The 20,449-nt window shown below is 38.8% G+C and overlaps 1 protein-coding gene and 1 long non-coding RNA gene across 3 annotated transcripts in view; one reads left to right on the forward strand and one right to left on the reverse strand.

The window, feature by feature from the left end:
* Positions 1–479: 479 nt before the first annotated feature.
* On the reverse strand, positions 480–7,762 carry LOC120306699. Of its 2 annotated transcripts, XR_005556376.1 has the most exons (5): positions 6,715–7,762; positions 5,488–5,658; positions 2,766–3,016; positions 1,020–1,123; positions 480–681 (listed from the first exon to the last, which is right to left on the reverse strand). It is a non-coding gene; the product is annotated as an uncharacterized LOC120306699 (long non-coding RNA). The 2 variants fall into 2 exon arrangements; XR_005556375.1 differs by having other exon boundaries at positions 480–1,123.
* A 5,256-nt stretch (positions 7,763–13,018) lies between these two features.
* The window catches only part of FAR1 (fatty acyl-CoA reductase 1), an 83,963-nt gene continuing 76,532 nt past the window's right edge, over positions 13,019–20,449 (forward strand). Inside the window, exon 1 of the mRNA XM_039340365.1 lies at positions 13,019–13,079. Within this exon, the coding sequence (XP_039196299.1) occupies positions 13,056–13,079 (24 nt within the window). The 5' untranslated portion in view covers positions 13,019–13,055. The remainder of the gene's footprint in view (positions 13,080–20,449) is intronic.

A 20,449-nucleotide genomic window follows, 5' to 3' on the forward strand; every position in this document is an offset into this window, starting at 1 on the left:
CTGCAGCATCTTTTTTCCTTTCATAATCTTCCTATTTTAGCTGTAGGAGGCATTTTGATTTATTTTTTCCCCCTGGAAAATGTGTAGGCATCAAAAATTTGTTCTTGAAAGCATCATAAACCAATTATTATCACTAGAAATTTTATTGACAAAGCCTTTGAGTTTCTCGGGAAAGAACATAAAAGCTGATAAGTATTCAAGAAGTAAAATGTAACTTTAATTCTGAATCCAGTTATAAATTCCAGTGTAATTTTGATTGGCAATGAAATGTGTGTTCTCAAATAACTTTTTATAAAGGTGCTATAGCAATGCTAAATAAAATATTAAGCGATTTACAGTTTCTGTACATGCATTTTTATTATCCACCTAAACATAAATATAATTTGGATAGTTCATATTCCTATCTACATTTATTTTATCCAATTTCATACACATACATGAAAATTAACTTTCAAAATAAAACAGAGTATTCTTACCAAATAGCTTTTAAGTTGGTTCTTCCTTTAGATAAGTCTCAGCAAGCAGAAGTTGATTTGAAGACTGCTTAATTGGTCTAAGAAGACTCCTTAAATGTAACTTTAAATAGAACTTCTCAGTAGCTAAGGAGCCCTTTTATTGTCTCCTTTTGTTGATGTCACTTTTCGAACACACCCCTGACCTTGATGTACCACCCATCATGTGCTTTTGTTAATGGGGCATTGAAAGAATAGAGAAAAAAGGTTTAGGGCAAAATACAGTAACCTGGGAAACTTCACAAGAGTTTGACTTTTAGGGAATCTGAGTGTTTAAGGTTGGAAAAAATGCATATAAAGAAATTATGTCAATTAAGCAATGAAAATCAGTTTTAAATGTTAATGAATACTGGGATGACTAAAGACTAACCTTTTGGGGGGGGTTATCAAGGTTCAAGAACATGAATGGCTAGCTGCAGGAATCTTTATTCAGTCTGTTATCAAATTTACTCTATTCAAATTGGGAACATTAACATTCCCTGGGAATTTTACAAATCGGAGACAAACCTTGAAGTCTTGTAAATCCAGCTTAATTAATTAATCACAATTGGGCATCACTTTAAGTACAAACATGGACATTGCTATGATTGGCAGACATCCAACTTCGGTTTCTGTATTCAAAGAAATACATTATTAATAGATATATACTTTCTGTCGGAAAATATATGTTCTTATGTTCAAAAGCTTTATTTTTCTAGTTAGACTCCAGCATAGCTTATTGTAGAGCTATAGTACAGTAGAGCTTTGTGAAAAAAATAAGATTTTGGGAACATTTTGCTCATAGGATGCTGTATCATTTGCTTACAAATTAGTGAATGCAGCAGGACAAGACTATCCCCACGATTTATTTGTAAGATTCACCAGATAAATAAAGAAGATGCAGGGTTTGAACAGGTAACAGTTTACCTGTGAATGGTGCCAATAATTGTCCTATTACGCTAGAAGGAATACAAAAGACAATGTTTTCTCTTTGTGCAACAGAAAAGCTATTTCAAATTTTGCCCTTATTTTATAGAATGCAAGTCACACATCAGGAACATTAATATTAAAGATGGAAAGGCAGATAGATGAGCAGAATGTTAACTTTATTCAGAAGCAACCATCATTTGTTGCATTTCTGTATGAATGAGATGAGGGCCGCAACTATTTATTTATATCCCACCTTTATTATTTTTACAAATAAGGTGGTGAACATATCCAACATACCTTCCTCCTGTTTTCCCCATAACAACAACCCAGTGAGGTGAGTTGGGCTGAGAGAGAATGACTGGCCCAAGTTCACTCAGCCGGCTCACACAGCTTCTGGTTTGTAGCCTGCTGCCTAACCCTAACATTATGTGCACCTACTTGCTCCCATCTATGATATGGTAACTGTGTTTATTTCAAGCCCTTGCAGTATACAAAAGAGTCTCCATCATTCAGACTATGTGGATGCTGCAGGCCAACATTTCCTTCTTGCAGATATCTCCAGTGACCTCACATGTATTAGATCAGTGGTTCTCAACCTGTGGGTCGGGACCCCATTTGGGGTCAACCGACCATTTCACGGGGGTCGCCAAACAACGCAGTCCACCATTTTTTTCCCCTTTTCCTTAGCTGTGCTACTCCCTTTTATTCTATTGGCTTTTGAAAGCCAATAGAATTAGACTCTCTTGAATAGAGTCTAATTCTATTGGCTTTCAAAAGCCAATGGGAATTGTCCAGGCTGTCTCTGCTCTGCTGAGCCCGCCAAAAGTCCCATTCTGCAAACAGTGCTGCACCAGTTGAGTAGTCCTCGACTTATGACCAGTTGGGGGGTCATGGCATTAAAAAGGTTGAGAACCACTGTATTAGATGGAGGAGCATCCTTGGCAATGCAGCCTCCAGACATTCACTTTTATACATTGATTCAGCATGAATGTTTTATTTCCTTAAAAGGATTCTTGTTTGAAAAAAAAACACTTTAGGTCTAAGTGCAGTCTCTTCCATTGGAGCAAACACATATGTTTAGTAGATAAGAAAGCCTGAAAAAAAAACCCATGGAGAATATATGACTAGAAAAGGTCCATATTGAATGTGACAATCATAAATTAACTTCTGCTTGATCAGGAGACCCTCCGGCATCATTATCTCTTGTCTTAAATTTCTGTGAGTGTCCAGAAAAAAACACTTTGGTATTAAAAACAGCTGATATGCACAACATATCTTATCATTGCATCTCTCTGAACCCGCTGTTTGTTTATCTATAATCTATGATAATATGTGAAGATGTACCTTAAATGTTATAATGATGACATTGGCTTGATTCTTGAATGTACCAGCTCCGGGCATCAGGAATTTGTAGAAGGTGGTGGTGACAGGGCATGAAGATGCTGGCTATCCACTAGAAGAGAAAGAGCTGACAAAGACTTTTTCCACTGAAGAGATGAGCAGCTATCCTTCGCTAACCTTCATACGTGCAGCAGAGCAAAGCATGACAAAATGTTGCTGCCATTGCAGTGTAAGAAAGATGCACAGACATGCAGCTATTTAATACCAAGTGATAGAAGAAATAGAAAGTGATAGAATTAATGCTGACGTAGATTGTCTTCCTATTGTATCAAATACAGCTAGCTGTGCATCTTATTTTTTTTCCAGTTTTCCAGTGCTTTGCTTACTAATTTGGGATACTTAGAAAGTGATGGTGTCTTTCAAAGACCAAGAAATCATGGCTTTCCAATTATTGTTCAGTCAATACTGAGCATTATAGCTAGACATGATGGTAGTTCATCAATACAGGTAGTTCTCATTTAGCAACTGCAATTTGTTTCTGTGAAATGGTCACTTAGCAACATGGCTGTTAAGCGAACCACATGACAGAGGAAAAAAGAGATCCTGCAAAGATTGCTGGTTGCTGTTGTCTCACTTTAAAAAAAAAATTCTTATATAGCAATGCTAGTATTACTCTCACTTTGGCACATGTCGTTCTCAGGCTCAGAAATTTATGGCATTCATTGACCAGAAAATGACTTTTTAATTATACAGTTTGCTGTTCTTTATTACTACTGTTGAATTTGCAAATGATTGTCATCCAAGGCACTTGCTAACAAAGATTACCTATCTCTTGAAAGTCAGAAATTCTCATCTCTGTTCCTTGCTTATAATAGGATCAGGAACACTTTCATGTGTTGATAGACATTTTATAAGTTCTAAGATGGTTGATTACAGCTCGTGGAGGAGCTCTTTTGCTTTCTTCGAAGGCTTAAGTGCATTTAGTAGATTCACTACTTCCCTGAAAATAGCAATTAGTAAATGGTGACACAGTGGATGATTGTAGTGAGGCAATAATGCTAAAAGAGTCTAAGGAATGTTTCTCTCCTGACACAATGAAATCTGAAGATTGCCAGTAAACCTTTAGATCTTCCTTTGATTGACAAGATTTGTGGTTTCTTAAATACCATAGCAGCATGCCTAGTCAATGGCATAATCATCATGATACAGCCTCAGGTGTCTTTTTCACTACGCTAGCAGCTAAAAGAAGCCTCTTGATGAAGGATAAACACCACACAAGTACTTTTGTACTAAAAGACTCCTAATAAGCATCTCAGTAAGTGTTTATCAAGTATTTACCAAAGATGATTTCATACTTTTGAACTCTAAAATAAGACATGTATTAAGAGTGCTGCCAAACATCAGAATGTTTGTGCACTAAACAAGGAAGAAGGTTAACTGAACAAATATTTTCTAAAGAAACATTCTATTGTTTCCTCTTTCAATTTTTCTGTTTAAATTAGGCCATCCAGTTCCTGAAGGATATCTCCTTGGTAAAAGAAGTCTCTGTTATTCTGTTTAACTCTTAGGTTATTTCAGAGCTTCTTTTGATAGAGTTATTGGTCTTGCTTGTTAATATTGTTATATTTCTGTTAAGCATTAATTTCCCATCTCACAGCCATTTTGCTTGCTAACCTGAAGAAATCCTGTGATAGGTGTCTCATTTAGCATAGAAATGGAAATATGGAAAGCCAGGGAACCTCAGATTGCTGAAAACTTGATTGCACTATAAAAGCAAAACTTCTTAGAATGATACACTTTACACCAAATTCTTAGGCATCATATGAACTTTCTCCCTATCCTTCAAAATTATACCAGAATGTTTTTCATCAAAAAAAGAATCAGTGACAATTTCAGTTCCCTACAAGTGAAGGAGAATAAGTTCAAAATATAAATTAATATCTCAGCATAGCACAAATGTGACAGAACATAGTTTCCTACCTATGGGCTCTATATTTCAGCCCATCTTCCAGATGGCAATTACCCAAGTGTGTATCTCGAACATACTACAATATTCTTGCAGCATGGGGAGTGCAGCAAGTGATTGCCAGCAGCACACATACCAAGTACATGAGCATATTATTTTTTAATATTTGATTTCCTCCTTTATATTGCAATCTTGAATCTTTTAATTTATTATCACCTGGCCTCAATGGAGGCCTGTGGTTAAGGAAGGTATAAACTGTGCCAGAGCTAAGAATCACATTTACTTCACTGGAAACATAAAAATCTCATATTCTAACAACTGACTATAAATCCAGGAATTACACTTTTTATCTGATGGCTTATTAATTCTAGTTGTGAATCTCTGGTGAATCAGGACATGATTTATCATGGTTTGTCTCACTGATTTCAATAGGAACAAAATGCAATAAATTGTATTTGAATCCAACTCATAACTACCTCATTCCAGATCCTGCATACTCCAAATTATTTGTGCTGGTTATGTATAAGTGCAATGGATAGGCCATATTCTGAAAACTAGTTGGTGTATGAATCACTCTGCCTTTTGTATGCTATTTCACGCCTTCTCTTCAAGAGCTACATACAGCATTACATAGTGGTTCTGAAGCCTTGGTTATATCATCATAACAATGAGAGGAATCCCAGGCAGGATGGAGTTGTCTAGAAGAATGCAATTAAAGTGATGAAGATAAATGTCATCTTATTTGTCTCAGAGACATACCTTAGTGATCAGTAGCGGGAAAGCCATTGTGCAGTCACAAAAACATTACTGAGATGCTGTAAATATGTGACACAATCCAAAGACCTACATACATTAAGGGTCTTACTTCCATTTGTGTTTATTTACATGCTGGAGTATTTCTCATTTTCTTCAAGATTCCAAGAGGTTATGCTGTTAGGGACAAAGATAAGTGTTCATTAGCTCAACATATGCTAATAGATACTTATGCCATACAAGTGACTGGCTCACAACAGCAAGTGAAGATTCATAAGTTATATTTTATCCTATAGCACTGAATTAAAAAGAATGTAAGGGCAGAGTTTACATGCCTAATTATTGCTCAGCCTGCCTCTGTCATAAGGCAAAGTGAGATAGCTGCCTCTGGTAATAGATGCTGGGGAATTTTAAGTGGCTATGTGAAGTTAGAAGAGAATTATGTCTGCCATTCAATTTATTCTGCATCCTGAGGAATGTTGCAGAAAGGTTCTCAACACACACAGTGTAGATCTTTGGACTAATCGCTGTGCAACAAAAAATGAAGAAGTTGATGCTTCCATTTTTTAGGAACTTCCTGTCCAGAAGAAATAGTATTATCCTTTGATTCATGGTTCCACCAGAAAGTCCATTTTCCTAATCTTGCAATGGTCTAATATTGCAACATTGACAAAGGCTTATTGAGAGCTCTTCATAAGAAGTGAAAGTGGCCACATTACAGATTTTATTTCTTAACCAAAATTCACTTAGTTTCAGTGAGTTTCTTGAAAGAAATCAGTTGTTTCGGCAGGAATAGCTTCAACCCTCAGAACTCTCCTGGATCTACCTAAAATATTGTTTGCCAGTGTCCTCTATCCAAAGGTCTTCAATCATAAATATCAGCACTTTGCATGATATCAACTCCCAGTAAACCATGATTTATTCAATTTTTAATCCAATCTTCTGAGTTTGTATAATGCATTGACACATCAATTGTCCACATTGGGTGAACTTGCATAGCTCACTCAAACAACCAACTTTAACTTAGGTTCTTCTGAAATCTAGACAATGTCCAACACAAATATTGCATTATTGCCAAGTGATCCATGCTTTGAGTTTGGTTCCTGGGCCTGCTTTACCTACATATCTATCTCATCTGCCCAGATGTGACTGATTTACTTTCACTGGACTTTTCTAGCCTAAATCTGACATCATTGCCTTTCTCATGAGTCTCAGAAACCATAAAAATATTACCCAGTGACCACTCTCTTTCTTAGTTATAGTTCAACAATTCCACTTTAATAATCAGCAGTGTGTTCGCATGCTTGCTGGATGCATCATTTCTATAGGAGATCAAGGCAGTTTCTTTGTCCCCACTTTTCTTCTATCTGTAATTAATTAAAAAGTCAGTCAGTGCCTTTGAGGGAAAATAACAGTCCTTTTCTAAGAGATACATTCCCTATTAAATATAGAAAACTGACATTATTTCAAATATTTATAAAGGCCTTAAAACAGCATTTTAACGCATTTTAATGGTTGATGGTTTTGTTAGCTTATTTTTAATTTTTAATTCATTCTAGCTTTATTATAATAATAATGCAAATGGTCATGAGATTATAATAGTTAAGAGGGATAACAATTAACCATAAGAAAAAAAAGGGCATGTTTCCCAACCATGTGAATTTTGTCTAAAGCAATGGTAGGAATTCTCGGAAACCCAGCCATTCCATTTGAATTCGCTATGCTATGTTCTTAGAGGGTTTTTTTTTATCCCCCTGCCTTTCTGGAGTTCGTGATATGCCGAAATATAATGGCTAGAATGAAGCAATGGGTGGGAAAGATACAACCTTTTATTCTATGTTGTTATTCAAAGGTACCTAGGCTTCATAGAAAAACAAAAACAGCAATCTATTCTTCAGTGATACTGTTACTCAATTACTTTATTTTCTTTTACAAATGCTAGCTAGATGAGTCTCCACATTTATGAGTTTCAGCTCCATAAATTCCCAATTGCCAAGTCCTGTTGATTTAGAATTAAGAGTATTAATAATTCTGAAGGCACCAGGCTAACTAAGAAAGGCTGTGGGATCTGATATCCCTGTCTTACGCACTTGAGCTGTTTTCATAATGGAAGACACAATTACCAAGGCTGTAGATCTTGTATCACAATAGATTTTTCAGGATAGAGAATTTGCATTCACATAGGGTGATGGTCTGTTTCTAATTCCCTATTAAGGTTTCTGTTATTTTTTTTGCAAAAATCTAACATCCTCTCCAAGAGTGATTCCTTTTTCTCTCTCATTTCCCTCCCCCCTATCTCTCTCCAATTCTCATGCATATCCTGTTCTATCTCTGTTTAAGCCTTTTGTAAAGGATTCCAAGTCTTTTTTTTCCCCACTTAAAAACTTAAATATTCTTTTTGATTCTACTTGGGTTATTCAGACATCTAACAAGTGAAGTTGTGTGCTTGTGCATAGTATGTGGGGGGGGGGGGAGATTCAACAGAATGGTATCATAAGTTTTGCTCATCAGCTTGTGTTTCTTAATGCTTTTTTTGGTAGCGAACATGGGAGGCTATCTAATGCAGCGACCCCTAATCTTTTGGGCACCAGGGACTGGTTCTGTAGAGAGCAGTTTTTCCACAGACAGGGAAGTAGTAGTAGTTTTGTGTGCTGCCTAGATCTCACACACATGTGGATAATGCTTCACTTGCTTGCATGGACCAGTTCCTGGCAGGTCGTGGACCAATGCCGGTCCAAGACCTAGGGATTAGGGACCTCTGATCTAATGGATAATTGTGGAGTTGAAATGCATATATGTCAACTGGTGCTGTTAATCTCCCCAGCTCCATGAAGCTATTCTTCTGGTTTTACTTTATTGTTGGAGGTTCAAAAAAAAGCAATGACATGCCACAGCAGGACCATCAAACTGACATCTCCATAAAAATAAGGTACTGAAAAAGTTACTGAATATTGTTAAAGATGTAATCATGATGGTTGAGTGATTTTGTGTTTTCTTGAAATAAAATGCTACATTTTTCAATTGCCTGGCTTTCACAGTTTTCTTATAAATAGTATTTCAGTTTGAACAATGCAGGATTATTAGATAATTATTTTGTAACAGTGGCTAAAAATGGCCGAGTTTGCCATTTCAGGAACACTATGTTTTGAACAAAAAGTGTGAATTGGTATAATTCCCTTAAAGAACACCTCTGTACTTATTATCATCCAGTGTTGTCACATCAATCTACAGAACATCTAGGCAGAAATTATCAGTTCATCTGCAGGCTTTGCAGAAAGCATGGGACCTTGAAATGTCTTTTAAACAACAGTACTTGGATAACATCTTGTTAGTGTTCATGTGACAATCTGCTTCTTATCAACAATATCAATCTATGATAAACCATGAAGCTATCATTTGAAGGTGACTAACAGGTCACCTTGACTGTATCAAACAACGTCTGCATTTTGGGGGTGTGGGTTATTCTTTGTTCTCCAGAAATAAGCTCAGAAGCTGGAACAGATGTGAGGGTCTATAAAAACAAACATTTGGATTAAATGAATTTGTATAGGACAAGATCATTATTGAGAAGCTCAATACACATGAAAATACCCCATATCCTCCAGAATAGATATGAGAAAATGGATAAATAATATCCATGAAAGATAGATAGATGGTAGGTAGGTAGATAGATAGATAGATAGATAGATAGATAGATAGATAGATAGATAGATAGATAGATAGATAGATAGACAGACAGATGAACGGACAGACAGACAGATAGATAGATGGCTGTTTTTCATAAACCTCCTTTTAAATTGCTGCATTTTCAAGTCCCCCATTTTCACAGAGACAGAGCTTCCAGTCTTCCCAAGGTCTCCATTTGGATAAAAAGTGTGGGAGCGCCTTTGGGACTCTTGGAAATGGAGCAAATCACAGTGTTTCCAAGGGCCCCATAAGTGCTCAAACACTTTTTGCCTGAACAGAGATCTTCGGGAGACTGGAAGCTCCATCTGTGAGCAAATGGGGTACTTGAAAACACAGCAAATCACTGCATTTTCAAGTGTCTCATTTGCATGCAGATGGGGCTTCCAAGGTCTCCGTCTGGGTGAAAAGTGTTCTGGTGGTGGCAGAAAGGAGTTGGGGTGAGCAGGAGAGAGGCACCGCGAACACTTTTTGCACCGAAAATGAACGTTTCTGAGATCCACAATTTCGCAAGAGTTCAGGCATCCATTCTCTGCAAAAGAAGATGGATGCCTGAACTCACGCAATATTACGGCATGCAGGAGCTTCCATTGACTCTCCTCTCCCTCAAAGGCAGAAACCTCTGCAGAGAGGAGACAGATCTTTGCAAGGTGAGTCCGGCATAGCAGGAAAGGAGGGGGAAACATGCGATATCTTAGTGGGTCGGGGAGGCCTTGGAAGCCTGTTCTATCACTACGCCCCCACGGCATTCCCCACCCTAAGATACCTCAAGTGCACTTAACGAACCACTCATTTGCCCACGTATTTGATTAGCAAATGCATGGACGAAAGCAGGGAGTGATCTCATTCAAGGTACGAGATTCATCCCTATGAGTACTCAGGTTACGAGTGGAATGGGCAGGCTCCATTACCTTCATAACTTGAGGACTACCTGTACAACTAAGACCATTCCCATCAGGAAATCCTTAATCACATTCACTCATCACAATTTTATTGTTTCTGTTGTGAAATGGACCATCCTATAATGTAGCATACCTGTTCAAAGACAGATTATCAGAAGTAGGTCAGAGAGAATATATGTTACAATGATAATAATTGTGCTAAGTACAATAGTTTATTACCTTGCTTTAGTTTATGTGTAGACTTTCCCATTCCCAAGGTTTGAAGAGTCTCTTTGAACTCAGCTTTTCAACATAAACATTTCCCAGCATAACTTTCATGTTTCACATTGCTTAAGCAGGCTACATTGACAGCTGTTATTGCTGATGTGGATCCTGCCTTCTTTTTTTCATGTAATAAGACCCTGTTCTGTATTAGCTCACTAAATCAGTATGATTATTACTTTGTCACCAGCATTCCTTAACGTTTTAGACCATTCAGTGACAGTGAAACACAGGTGGTTCAAGGTCTGTATCCAAGGTCTGTAGTGTAGTGTGTTAGTATCTAATTGTTTAGATTCTAACATATTAGGGTGGAAACGTATCAGTCTGTTATTTTTGGCACTTGCATTTTAATAATGTTTGAAAACTATTTATGGTTTGGTTCACTGCCCCAGTTTTGATTGGAAAGAGTAGCAGGTAATATGGCTATATGTGTGAATAACAACAACAACAACAACAGCAGCAGCAGCAGCAGCAGCAGCAGTAGTAGTAGAGTTGGAAGGGATCTTTGAGGTCTTCTAGTCCAACCCCCTGCTCAGGTAGGAAATACTATACCATTTCAGACAATGTCCAGTCTCTTCTTAAAAACTTCCAGTGTCGGAGCATTCACAACTTCTGGAGGCAGGTTGTTCCAATGATTAATTGTTCTGACTGTCAGGAAATTTCTTCTTAGTTCTAGGTTGCTTCTCTCTTTGGTTAGTTTCCATACGTTGCTTCTTGTCCTGCCTTCAGGTGCTTTGGAAAATAGCTTGTCTCCCTTTTCTTTGTGGCAATCCCTGAGGTATTGGAACACTGCTATCATGTCACCCTTCATTCTTCTCTTCATTAAACAAGACATACAGAATTCCAGCAACCATTCCTCATATGTTTTAGCCTCCAGTCCCCTAATCATCTTTGTTGCTCTTCTCTGTAATGTACAATTACATAGGAACCATATGGCTGAGTTCACACCCTGCACTATGCAACAATATGCTTCCTTGGTTAGACTCAGGGCTTTTTTTCTCATAGAATGCCCAGAACGGAGTTCCGGCACCTTTTTTGGATGGAACCTTGTAGGGTAGGCAAGGTGGGTTGTATGACATGTGTGAGTTCTGGCACCTTTTTTTTTTTTTTTAAGAAAAAAAGCACTAGTTAGACTGAACATGCTGTGAAAACCCAAGCCATTGAGGTTTAATATGTTCTACAAAATTACTTATGGTACATGGTTAGAGAGACCATGATTTAACACAGTATGTAAACCAAGGCAGGACTTCAGCCTTCTCGAATATTGTAGCAGTATTATTCATCTCCAAATGTTCTCTTTGACAGTCTCAGTTATTTTAAACCTACCTTTCCTCCATATTCCCTACTTTCTCTTTCCTATTTTGATGTTTATTTCAATTTACTTTGCTATATTTTATTTTTATCATTTTCTGGTATTGAGGTTTTTAACACTTGTTAGCCATCCAGAGTTACTTGGTAACTGCCTCCCTGCCTGCTTGCCTGCCTGCCTGCCTGCCTGCCTGCCTGCCTGCCTGCCTATCTATCTATCTATCTATCTATCTATCTATCTATCTATCTATCTATCTATCTATCTATCTATCTATCTATCTAATTCTGTACTTGCATACATTTACTTGTACAGCACGTTCTTAGGATGTTTTATTATCATATCAGTATTAGCAGAATCCTAGCAATTTTTAAAAATATATATTTTGAAGGAAAAAAGATCCAAGGCTTATCAGAAAGCATTGATCAAGTATAACCCCTCCCCCATTTCAACAAACAGTAATAGGTACTGTACTGTATCATTAAGTAAAATGAGGGAATCGTGTTCATGTAGGCAGCACCTGAATTCTTCTATAGGCATATTGTCTCTTCATGCCCAGACCCTGGCAGGAAGAATATTGACTGTTTGATTATAAACATAGAAGAATAACCAGCCAAAGCCACAAAACCTGAAAGCCCTGCAGCCCTTCCATTGTTTTGCCAGCATGTAACAGGATGTTGCCTTCAGAGGCAAGAGAGAAGATTGTCCTATTGCACCTAAAATTCAACTACAATTTCTATTGACTTCTGCACAGAAGATGGTGAGCATCAACCTCATTTTTTTTACTGAAAAAAATTATATACTTTTATATGTGGCCATGATGATCCATAAGAAGAAACAACATCCTAAATTTGGCTGAACAATATATAGCTTTGTAACTTCAGCAGGTGGCAGCACCTGACTGACTTTCTCTGAGCTAGCAAAATAAGCAGAGTCGCATCTGATTTGAAGGGAGCCTATTGGAAAATACCAAAACTATAGGCTAAATTATGAAACTGAAAAAGATCCTAGAAATAGGAAATCACCTTGGTACTGTAGTAAGCAAATTTACACGAGTGTATATTCATGAACTCACCAAGTGCAAAACTCAACCTGGAGAGATTTGATTTAACTTTTCAATGGTTTCATTTACTGTTCACCACAATGCAAAGATACCTCACTAATTGTTTGCTGAGGACATGTCATCACAATGAAGCCCCCATCTTGTTACCCAGGCCACTGCTGAAGCAGTGTCAGGCAGGCTGAAACCTGTCTTTGGTCTTCTGTCTTGAAAGTCACACATGTTCCCTGCTATGTGGGCAGATGCCCTCTAAGAAACATCTCCTCAGTCAGGACTTATTCATTCTTGACTATGTTGTTTCTTGCCTTATTCCAGAAACTTCTGGAGTGTTCCATCTGCGCCGCACTCAACTTACCAAAACATGCCTGTTCTGCAAGCCAGAAATGTAAGTGATTAGAAAGTTTAACGTGAGAAAAATAATCTGCTCGCCTTACCTTGCAACATGTGAACTTGTAAAAAACATGTTAATGTTCCTGATTGTTGTGATCTATTCAGATAACTATGGGACATTCATTACCTTTGAAAAGAAAGCAATGATACTGAAAAGTTGCCTTATTGGACCAAAGACGCCTCCTTAAAAATATTATATTTGGGGATGGGGATGGCAGGTAAAATGTTGCTGGAATTTGCAGAAGATATTATTCTTAACTTCTGGAATGTTTTGTAGAAGCACAGTTCTCAAAGTGAAACCCCAGTAACCAGCCTAGATCACAAGGGGGATGGAAGAAGTGAGAAAAGTGAATGCACGTTTGAATAGCAGAAAGCTTGTTGAGATTGGTGATTCTGCTTAAGGGGAACTCCCTTCTTCATAAGATCAATTAATGATGCAATCAGTGCAGAAAAATTGGGAATAAATTTATGATGAATATTAGCAAAGTCCCTCAAATGTGTTCGGTAACTGTCAGTGATGGCTCCCAGAACAGATCCTTAGTTCTTTTGTTTTTCTTCCCAAGGAAAATGATAGCCCAACAAATTAATGTAACGATAGAAGAGAATATTTGTAGCTCAGGCCTGAACTGTAGGGTCCTTGGAGCTCTCTGAGCTTAGTTGTTTTTCTTGCAAACATTTCATTATCCAACTAACTAACCAGGTAACACAAATGGTGCTGGTAAGCAGATCAAAAGCAAAGTTTTCTAGCTTAACCCAGTGTGAAGCCCATATTCCGACAGCAAGATCCAATTGAGTCCATTTCTTATTTGCTTATATCTAATGGACAGAATCTTGTCAAACTAAAGTTATAACTTCTAACCTACTACCCTGAATCTTCTTCCCCTCCATATCCAGTTTGGAACTCTGTAATCTGGGCCTCTTTCTGGGAATGTTCTTTGCCAAAAGTCTCTCCCCCCCCCCCATCACTATTGCTCTTGTACATTCAATCACACCCGGTGACTCTATTAATAGAAAACTGATAAGACTTGATCAGTAGGGAGGAGAGGATCTCAGAAAAAATCAATAGTTTATCTGAATAAACAATCAAGGAAAATATGATTCATAAATTTGCCAACCTCTGGGACATTCAGATTTTTCATAGCACATATCCAAGGTAAATATTATGTCCCTCTTTCATGTGAATCATACAGTAAGCAAATATGAAGTAAATGCTACATTTCCTCTTCCTTCTTTTATGTTAAAAGGAAAATAAGACAGAGAAAGACAGATATAAGTTTTATGAATAAGACAGATTTATAAAATGGCAAAATATAAAGAGTATATGAAAAAGAAGACTAATATAACATAAATAAAAAGTATAAAAGATTTAATTGGATAAATTTCTTACTTTCATCCTTAGATATCAACGAATTAAAACATATTGACAGTTTAATACTTTAGCACTTTCAAAATGATTATGTTGTAAGTATACTTAAAAACAATGTTTAGATTAGTTAAGCAATTTATATAGTAAAATTAATTATAATTAAAGAGTTTAAATCTCTTATTTTAAGAGAAACCAGGTTTTGATCTGGCAGCGACCCATACATGTGATTGTACTCCATAACCATTTCCAGATTAAATTGAAACTAAAATAGGACAGGTTTTTCATATATGATTTTATCTCAGATATTGATGAGAACTTCTATAGTTTCAGCTATCCTTAACAAAGGGATTAACTGTGATTTCCAGTTAAAAGGATAAAGTATCCTGGCAGCAGTTAACAGTGCATTTTGTGGGTATTTTAATAGAAAGTAACTGATAAAAAAGAAAATCAGCTTTTAAGAATTTTTATCCTGCAGCAAATCATGTAATAGAATAGATGAGCTTTATGACGCTTCCACTAGATATGATCAAACATTCCAACTTATTTATTTATGAGACTTATATACCGCTTTAAGTGCAAGCACTCTCTAAGCGGTGTACACCAGTAAGCAATGTATATATATATTTACATTGCCCCCAACAACCTGGGTCCTCATTTTACCTACCTCGGAAGGATGGAAGGCTGAGTCAACCTTGAGCCGGTGAGATTTGAACTGCTGACCTGCTGAACATAGTCAGCTAAAGTGCCCTGCAGTACTGCACTCTAACTGCTGCGCCACCTCGGCTCTTGATTTTACATATACAACAATTTTCTAAATATGTATTGTCCCTATTAATAATCACTTCTGGAGCAATGTATTGGTGAGAGAACAGCTTGTATCAATTTCCTCATTGTACATTACTCACAGTGAATGTTATTTTTTTTCCATCAATACACCCATTGTTGCATATCAATTGTCCTATTTAAGCTGCACTCTTCTGATCATGTAAACTTTAGCTTTGCCATAGCAAATGTTTTGTATTTTGTGTTATAAGGTTTCTATTTTGTCTTATAAGTATGTCAACACCCTGTCCCTGGAGTCTGTGAGGATCTGGACAGAGAGAAACCAATTCCAATTTAATTCTACAAAGAACTAGTGACTGTGGTTGCTGGGGCCACTACGTTCAGGGATCTTCTTCAAAGACACTTCCAGAGTGTCTTTGAATAATTACATCAGGCAAAGACTCCTCCTGCATTTGGTAGCCCAACAGATAATCATCATGTCACCTCATAGCTCAACTACTGCAGTGTGTGCTACATGGGATTGCCATTGAAGACTACTCATAAGCTATTGCTCCAGAATGCACCAATGTGAGCAGTGGTGGATTTGCCTTGCTATGCCCACATGATTTCCTCCCTTTATAAGCCACATTGGTTGCTTATATGTATGCTTCTGGGTGAAATTCCAGGTGCTGGTTATCATCTATAAAGACCTACATGGTATAGGATCCTATTATTTGAGGGACTATCTACCTTCTTTTTGAACTGTATGAGTTGACAAAGCTAACATAGTCTGGGCCTCCTCAATCAAGCATTGTTATATTTTGGGACTCAGGAACTTTCTCTGTTGTACACTTATGTGTACAACCCCTTCCTATACCTAATTAAATTAGAGAACTATCTGAACCACTTATATATATTTGCTTATTTTGGACTTAAGCCATGTTTTTCTACATGTTGCTTTGGTAAAGAATCTAATTTAATTATGTCAAGTTCATCTACCTTACTCTTTACGTCTAGTGTTCTAGACATGTCAACTCATCTCCCAAAACTCATCTGAACATCAGGGGGGGGGGGACCTTTGGGATTCCCATTCCTGGAGAGTGCAATCCAAACTAAGGCTGCATCAACTATTCATTCCCAACAGCAACTAAGGCCTTAGTTGAACAATGCATGAGAGCTTCATGAACTACACCAGGTTCTCTCTGGAATCCTACAAGATCCATCGGTTATCTGGGTAAATTGGTCAAATAGGTCCCTTTTCCTTGCAGTGGGGGAACAGTTACTGAAAACTCCATGGCTAACAAGAAGTAATCTATCCAAGACAAGGAACTGATGACAACTTCTTCCCATCCAGATCACATTGCCACTGCCCCAAGATAAAAGTTAGATCTAATGTGTGACCATCATCAAGTCAGGCCATCAGTAATTTGGATCAAGTCCATGGTTGTCATGAAGGCCATGGACTCCTGCATATCTCTAATTGTGGTTCAAGCAAAGAAAGTTTGAAATACACCAGCACCTGGAATTTCACCCAGAATAGGGAATTCCACTGCCAGCCTGTAGTGGTATGTGGGAATGACCTTGGGTGACTGGGAGAAGGATACAGCCAAAGAAACGGTCATATGAAAGACAACTTAGCCCACAACAGGAAGAGGGGCAGGGCAAAGGCTCCCTAGTTTCTTGTGCTGTAAAGCAGATGGGGGCAGGGGGAAGAACTATAGTTTCAGACTTGCAAGATTCTGTTAATGCAACTTTAAATAAGGTAGAATTAGCTCATCTGGCTGTACTTCTTATGATCCAATATACAAGGCTCTCTTTTACCTCACCATTCCCCTGGCTGTGTCTCTTCTCCCTGTCTCTCAGGATCATTCTCACATACAATTACATAGCCTAGTCATGGACTCAAACAACTCCCTGAAAAGCCAGGAAACTGGTACACAAATGGCAATACCAAGCTTCATAATTGGAATTCACATCTGATTATCTGTAGAGCAGTGCCTGGAGGCCACCAGAGTCTCCTGAATGACCACCTCTACTCTGCAATCTTGGTTATTACCACATTCAAAATCCACATTTCCACCTTCCTCTACTCAATGCCTACCCACGTCTTGTTAGTGATGGCAGGCCAGTCTCTTCCTGTACAATCACACATGAGGTTTCTATTGTCCCTGCAAAGCCTGCTGCTTTGACACTTTTCAATCCTCTAGGACTTATAGTGTTGACAATATCTTTAATAGCTTTGATGTTTTCTCCAATTTGATATAGATCAGCCATAATCCTTTTCTTGGGAACTCTTTGACTGTTTTAGGTGGTGGGACTTTCTTGCATGTCATCCAGGCAGACAGTTAATAAATTCCAGTAATCAAAGCACAGTGTACACTGTAATTACCTGTTCCTAAATTCAGTAATAGGAATTAACTTGGTAAACAAAACCATTATCAGGACATAAATGGGAGGGAGGGAGGGAGACAGAGAGAAGAGAGAATTTCACTGATTGTCTATGTGACTAGTGTGGCATCTTGACAAAAAGCCAATTTTTATGGTCTGAGCAGGTAATAAATATTTAGCACTTCTCAAATGTATAAGATCCAATCACAGGTTGTCTAGCTCAAAAATTTGTTTTCAGCTCTGTATGCAAATTTGGTGGACTACAATGATCTTTCAAATGCTCCACTTAGTGTTCTGCAAGGGCAGCTCTTATTTTCTATGGCAGGGGATGAGGCTTTGGGGGAGAGAGCATATTTTGGGGGAAGGCCCCATACATATGCCTGCAAGCCATACTGGTTGCAGTGGCAGGTTGGAAATGATCCAAAGAAATGCAAAAAAAAAGTTTGCTCTAGTCTAGTGGTCAAATTGTTTTTTCGACCCCAACAAACAGCCTGATCCACAGACTGATATTCCCAGCTAGAATAGTCTGTGCTCATGCGTTATTCACAAAACCTGTGGAGCTCTCTCTTAACTAAGTATTAATAATCCAATGCTAACTTAGATCTAAAGCAAGTAAACAAGCAGCCCCCCCCCCCAGATAATCACTCAGGCAGAAGCCCTTAGACCTTGCTCTGGCCATTAGGTCCAAGAGTAAAACACTAAAACACATTTCTGACAGATCCCTATAGTACATAGTGGCAAAGGGCCTGCAGTTGTTTTTCAGTTATCTCTTAAACTTAAATTCTCATCAAACATATATAGTCCATAGGGTCACGCATGAAGTGACCCCAGGGAGGAGAAGAAGAGAGGTCAACACAGAAAAAAAGTATCATCTTTTCAGCTTCTCCCCACCCCCATTGTGCTCTAACATAGGTAAGAATAGGCCTATATTTGTGTGGAATTCAACTGTAAATTAAGGCTTAGGATTTATTTATTTAAAACATTTGTACACTTACCCACCTTGAAACCAACTCTTTGCAATTATACAAATACTTTAAATAAATAAATATTTAGATATTCTTATATGGTATCAACATTTGCTAGCTGCTATGCTAGTATATAACTGTATTATTTGCTTATTTTATTTTCCTGGAGTACTCAAGTTTTCATTTGTCTTATTTTTTTCTCTGGGCATTAAGCAGTCCATACTTTGAGACAAGTAGAAAGCAAAGCATGGGTAGAAGATCTGTTGTATGACTTATCCACAGAATATCCTGGTCTTCAGTAAGTACAAAACTGAAGGGCATTATTAGACCTTAATCCAGCGGTTCTCAACCTGTGGGTCGCGATCCTTTTGGGGGTCGAACGACGCTTTCACAGGGGTCACCTAAGACCATCGGAAAACACATATTTCTGATGGTCTTAGGAACCGAGACACCGCTCCTCTATCCGTCTCCAGGCGAAGGGAGCAGGAGGCAGAGGAAAGCCCGAGCAGGGAAGGATCTGGCCCGGCGAAGGTGGAGCCGTGTTCGGGCGCTGCTTCTGGAGCTCACAGATGCTGGCCCGGCTCTGGCGTGCTTCGGGGTAGAGGTTGTCTGCTGTGTTGCCGCCGGGAGCCTCAGCTGGCTAAAGCGCCTTTCAGAGAAAGAACCCTGCTTTCCCCTGCAGGGTGACCCAGCCAGCAGCATCCTACTCTTGTCATTTCAGGGAGAGGGAGAGGAAGAAGAAGAAGGCATCTGCCCAGCAGGCTGCTACCTCTGCCTCCTCACTACGGAGAAGTGCTTTGAGGCAGATGGCAGGTTATAAAACTGACGCTCGGCTCAAAGGGGCGATGGGCGGGCCTACGAAGCCACTGCTTCTCCGTGGGCGGATGGATAGCTGGACAGCTAGGAAAGTTCCCCAACTGTTCTGTTGTGGAGGAAGAAAACCAAGCTTCGAGATCTTGTGAGCAGGCGTGCAGATGCGACTGAGCTTGCAAGAAGCCCGGCAAGCTTTACGTTGAGGCGGGCAGTTTATAAAAGGAAGGAGCAGTCTCCTCATGCTCCGGAGTGGGGGAGGGATGGTGGTATGTTTGTTCGCTTCCCAGAAAAAGCTGCTCGGGACATCTCCATTGCTAAAAGATAATGCCCTTGCTTTCCTATGATGTCAAAGGTGTCCTACGTTAGGAAAAAACAAAACACAATCTCCATGCAAAAACAGTCCACCTGTGATAATGCAAAACCTAATGAAGAGCTTAGCTGTTTTTATTACTCTTATCACAACTCTGAGAAGATGGTGGCAGTTGCTGCACAGGAATTAACTGAGCTCCCAGATAACCCATCCTCACACAATTGGAAGTTTGCATGAGATCCCCTAAATTCCCAGTGATAGATCACACTAATGATAAATGTGGGAGCTTTGTTCCTACTTATGTGGCGGGCATAAAAGTATAGTAGCTTTTTCCTCTCTTCCCACGGCAGCTGATTCCCCCACCCCCTTGTCCTCTCCTCCTCTGAGATCCCTGCAGCCCTCCTTAAGACAGCACATACTTTTTGATTCCTGCTGCTCGATCCCTCCTTCTCCCCCCCCCTTGATGGCTTCCTACTTGTGGGATGCAGGGGAAGGGAGCGGCATTTCATTACAGGTGGGAGAAGGAAAACTGGTCCAGGCAGTGAAAAGGGAAGAGATCAAAGGGGGGGGGGGCTTTGGAGATGAAAGCTGCTTTGGGTGGATGTTTTGGTCTGCAGCATGTGTTTCCCTTTCCCCTCCTGCCTGCCTTTTCTCTGTTTCCTAGTGTGCCTCTGGAAAGGCGGGGGGGGGGGGAATGAATCTGCTCCTAGTGTGGAATCAAGAAGCTCCAAGGGGTGTTTTCTTGCAGTTGCTGTAGTAAT

Source organism: Crotalus tigris, unplaced genomic scaffold (genome assembly GCF_016545835.1).
Source record: "Crotalus tigris isolate CLP2741 ecotype Arizona unplaced genomic scaffold, ASM1654583v1 scf7180000017744.3724543626:3957646, whole genome shotgun sequence".
Taxonomy (NCBI): Eukaryota; Metazoa; Chordata; class Lepidosauria; order Squamata; family Viperidae; genus Crotalus; species Crotalus tigris.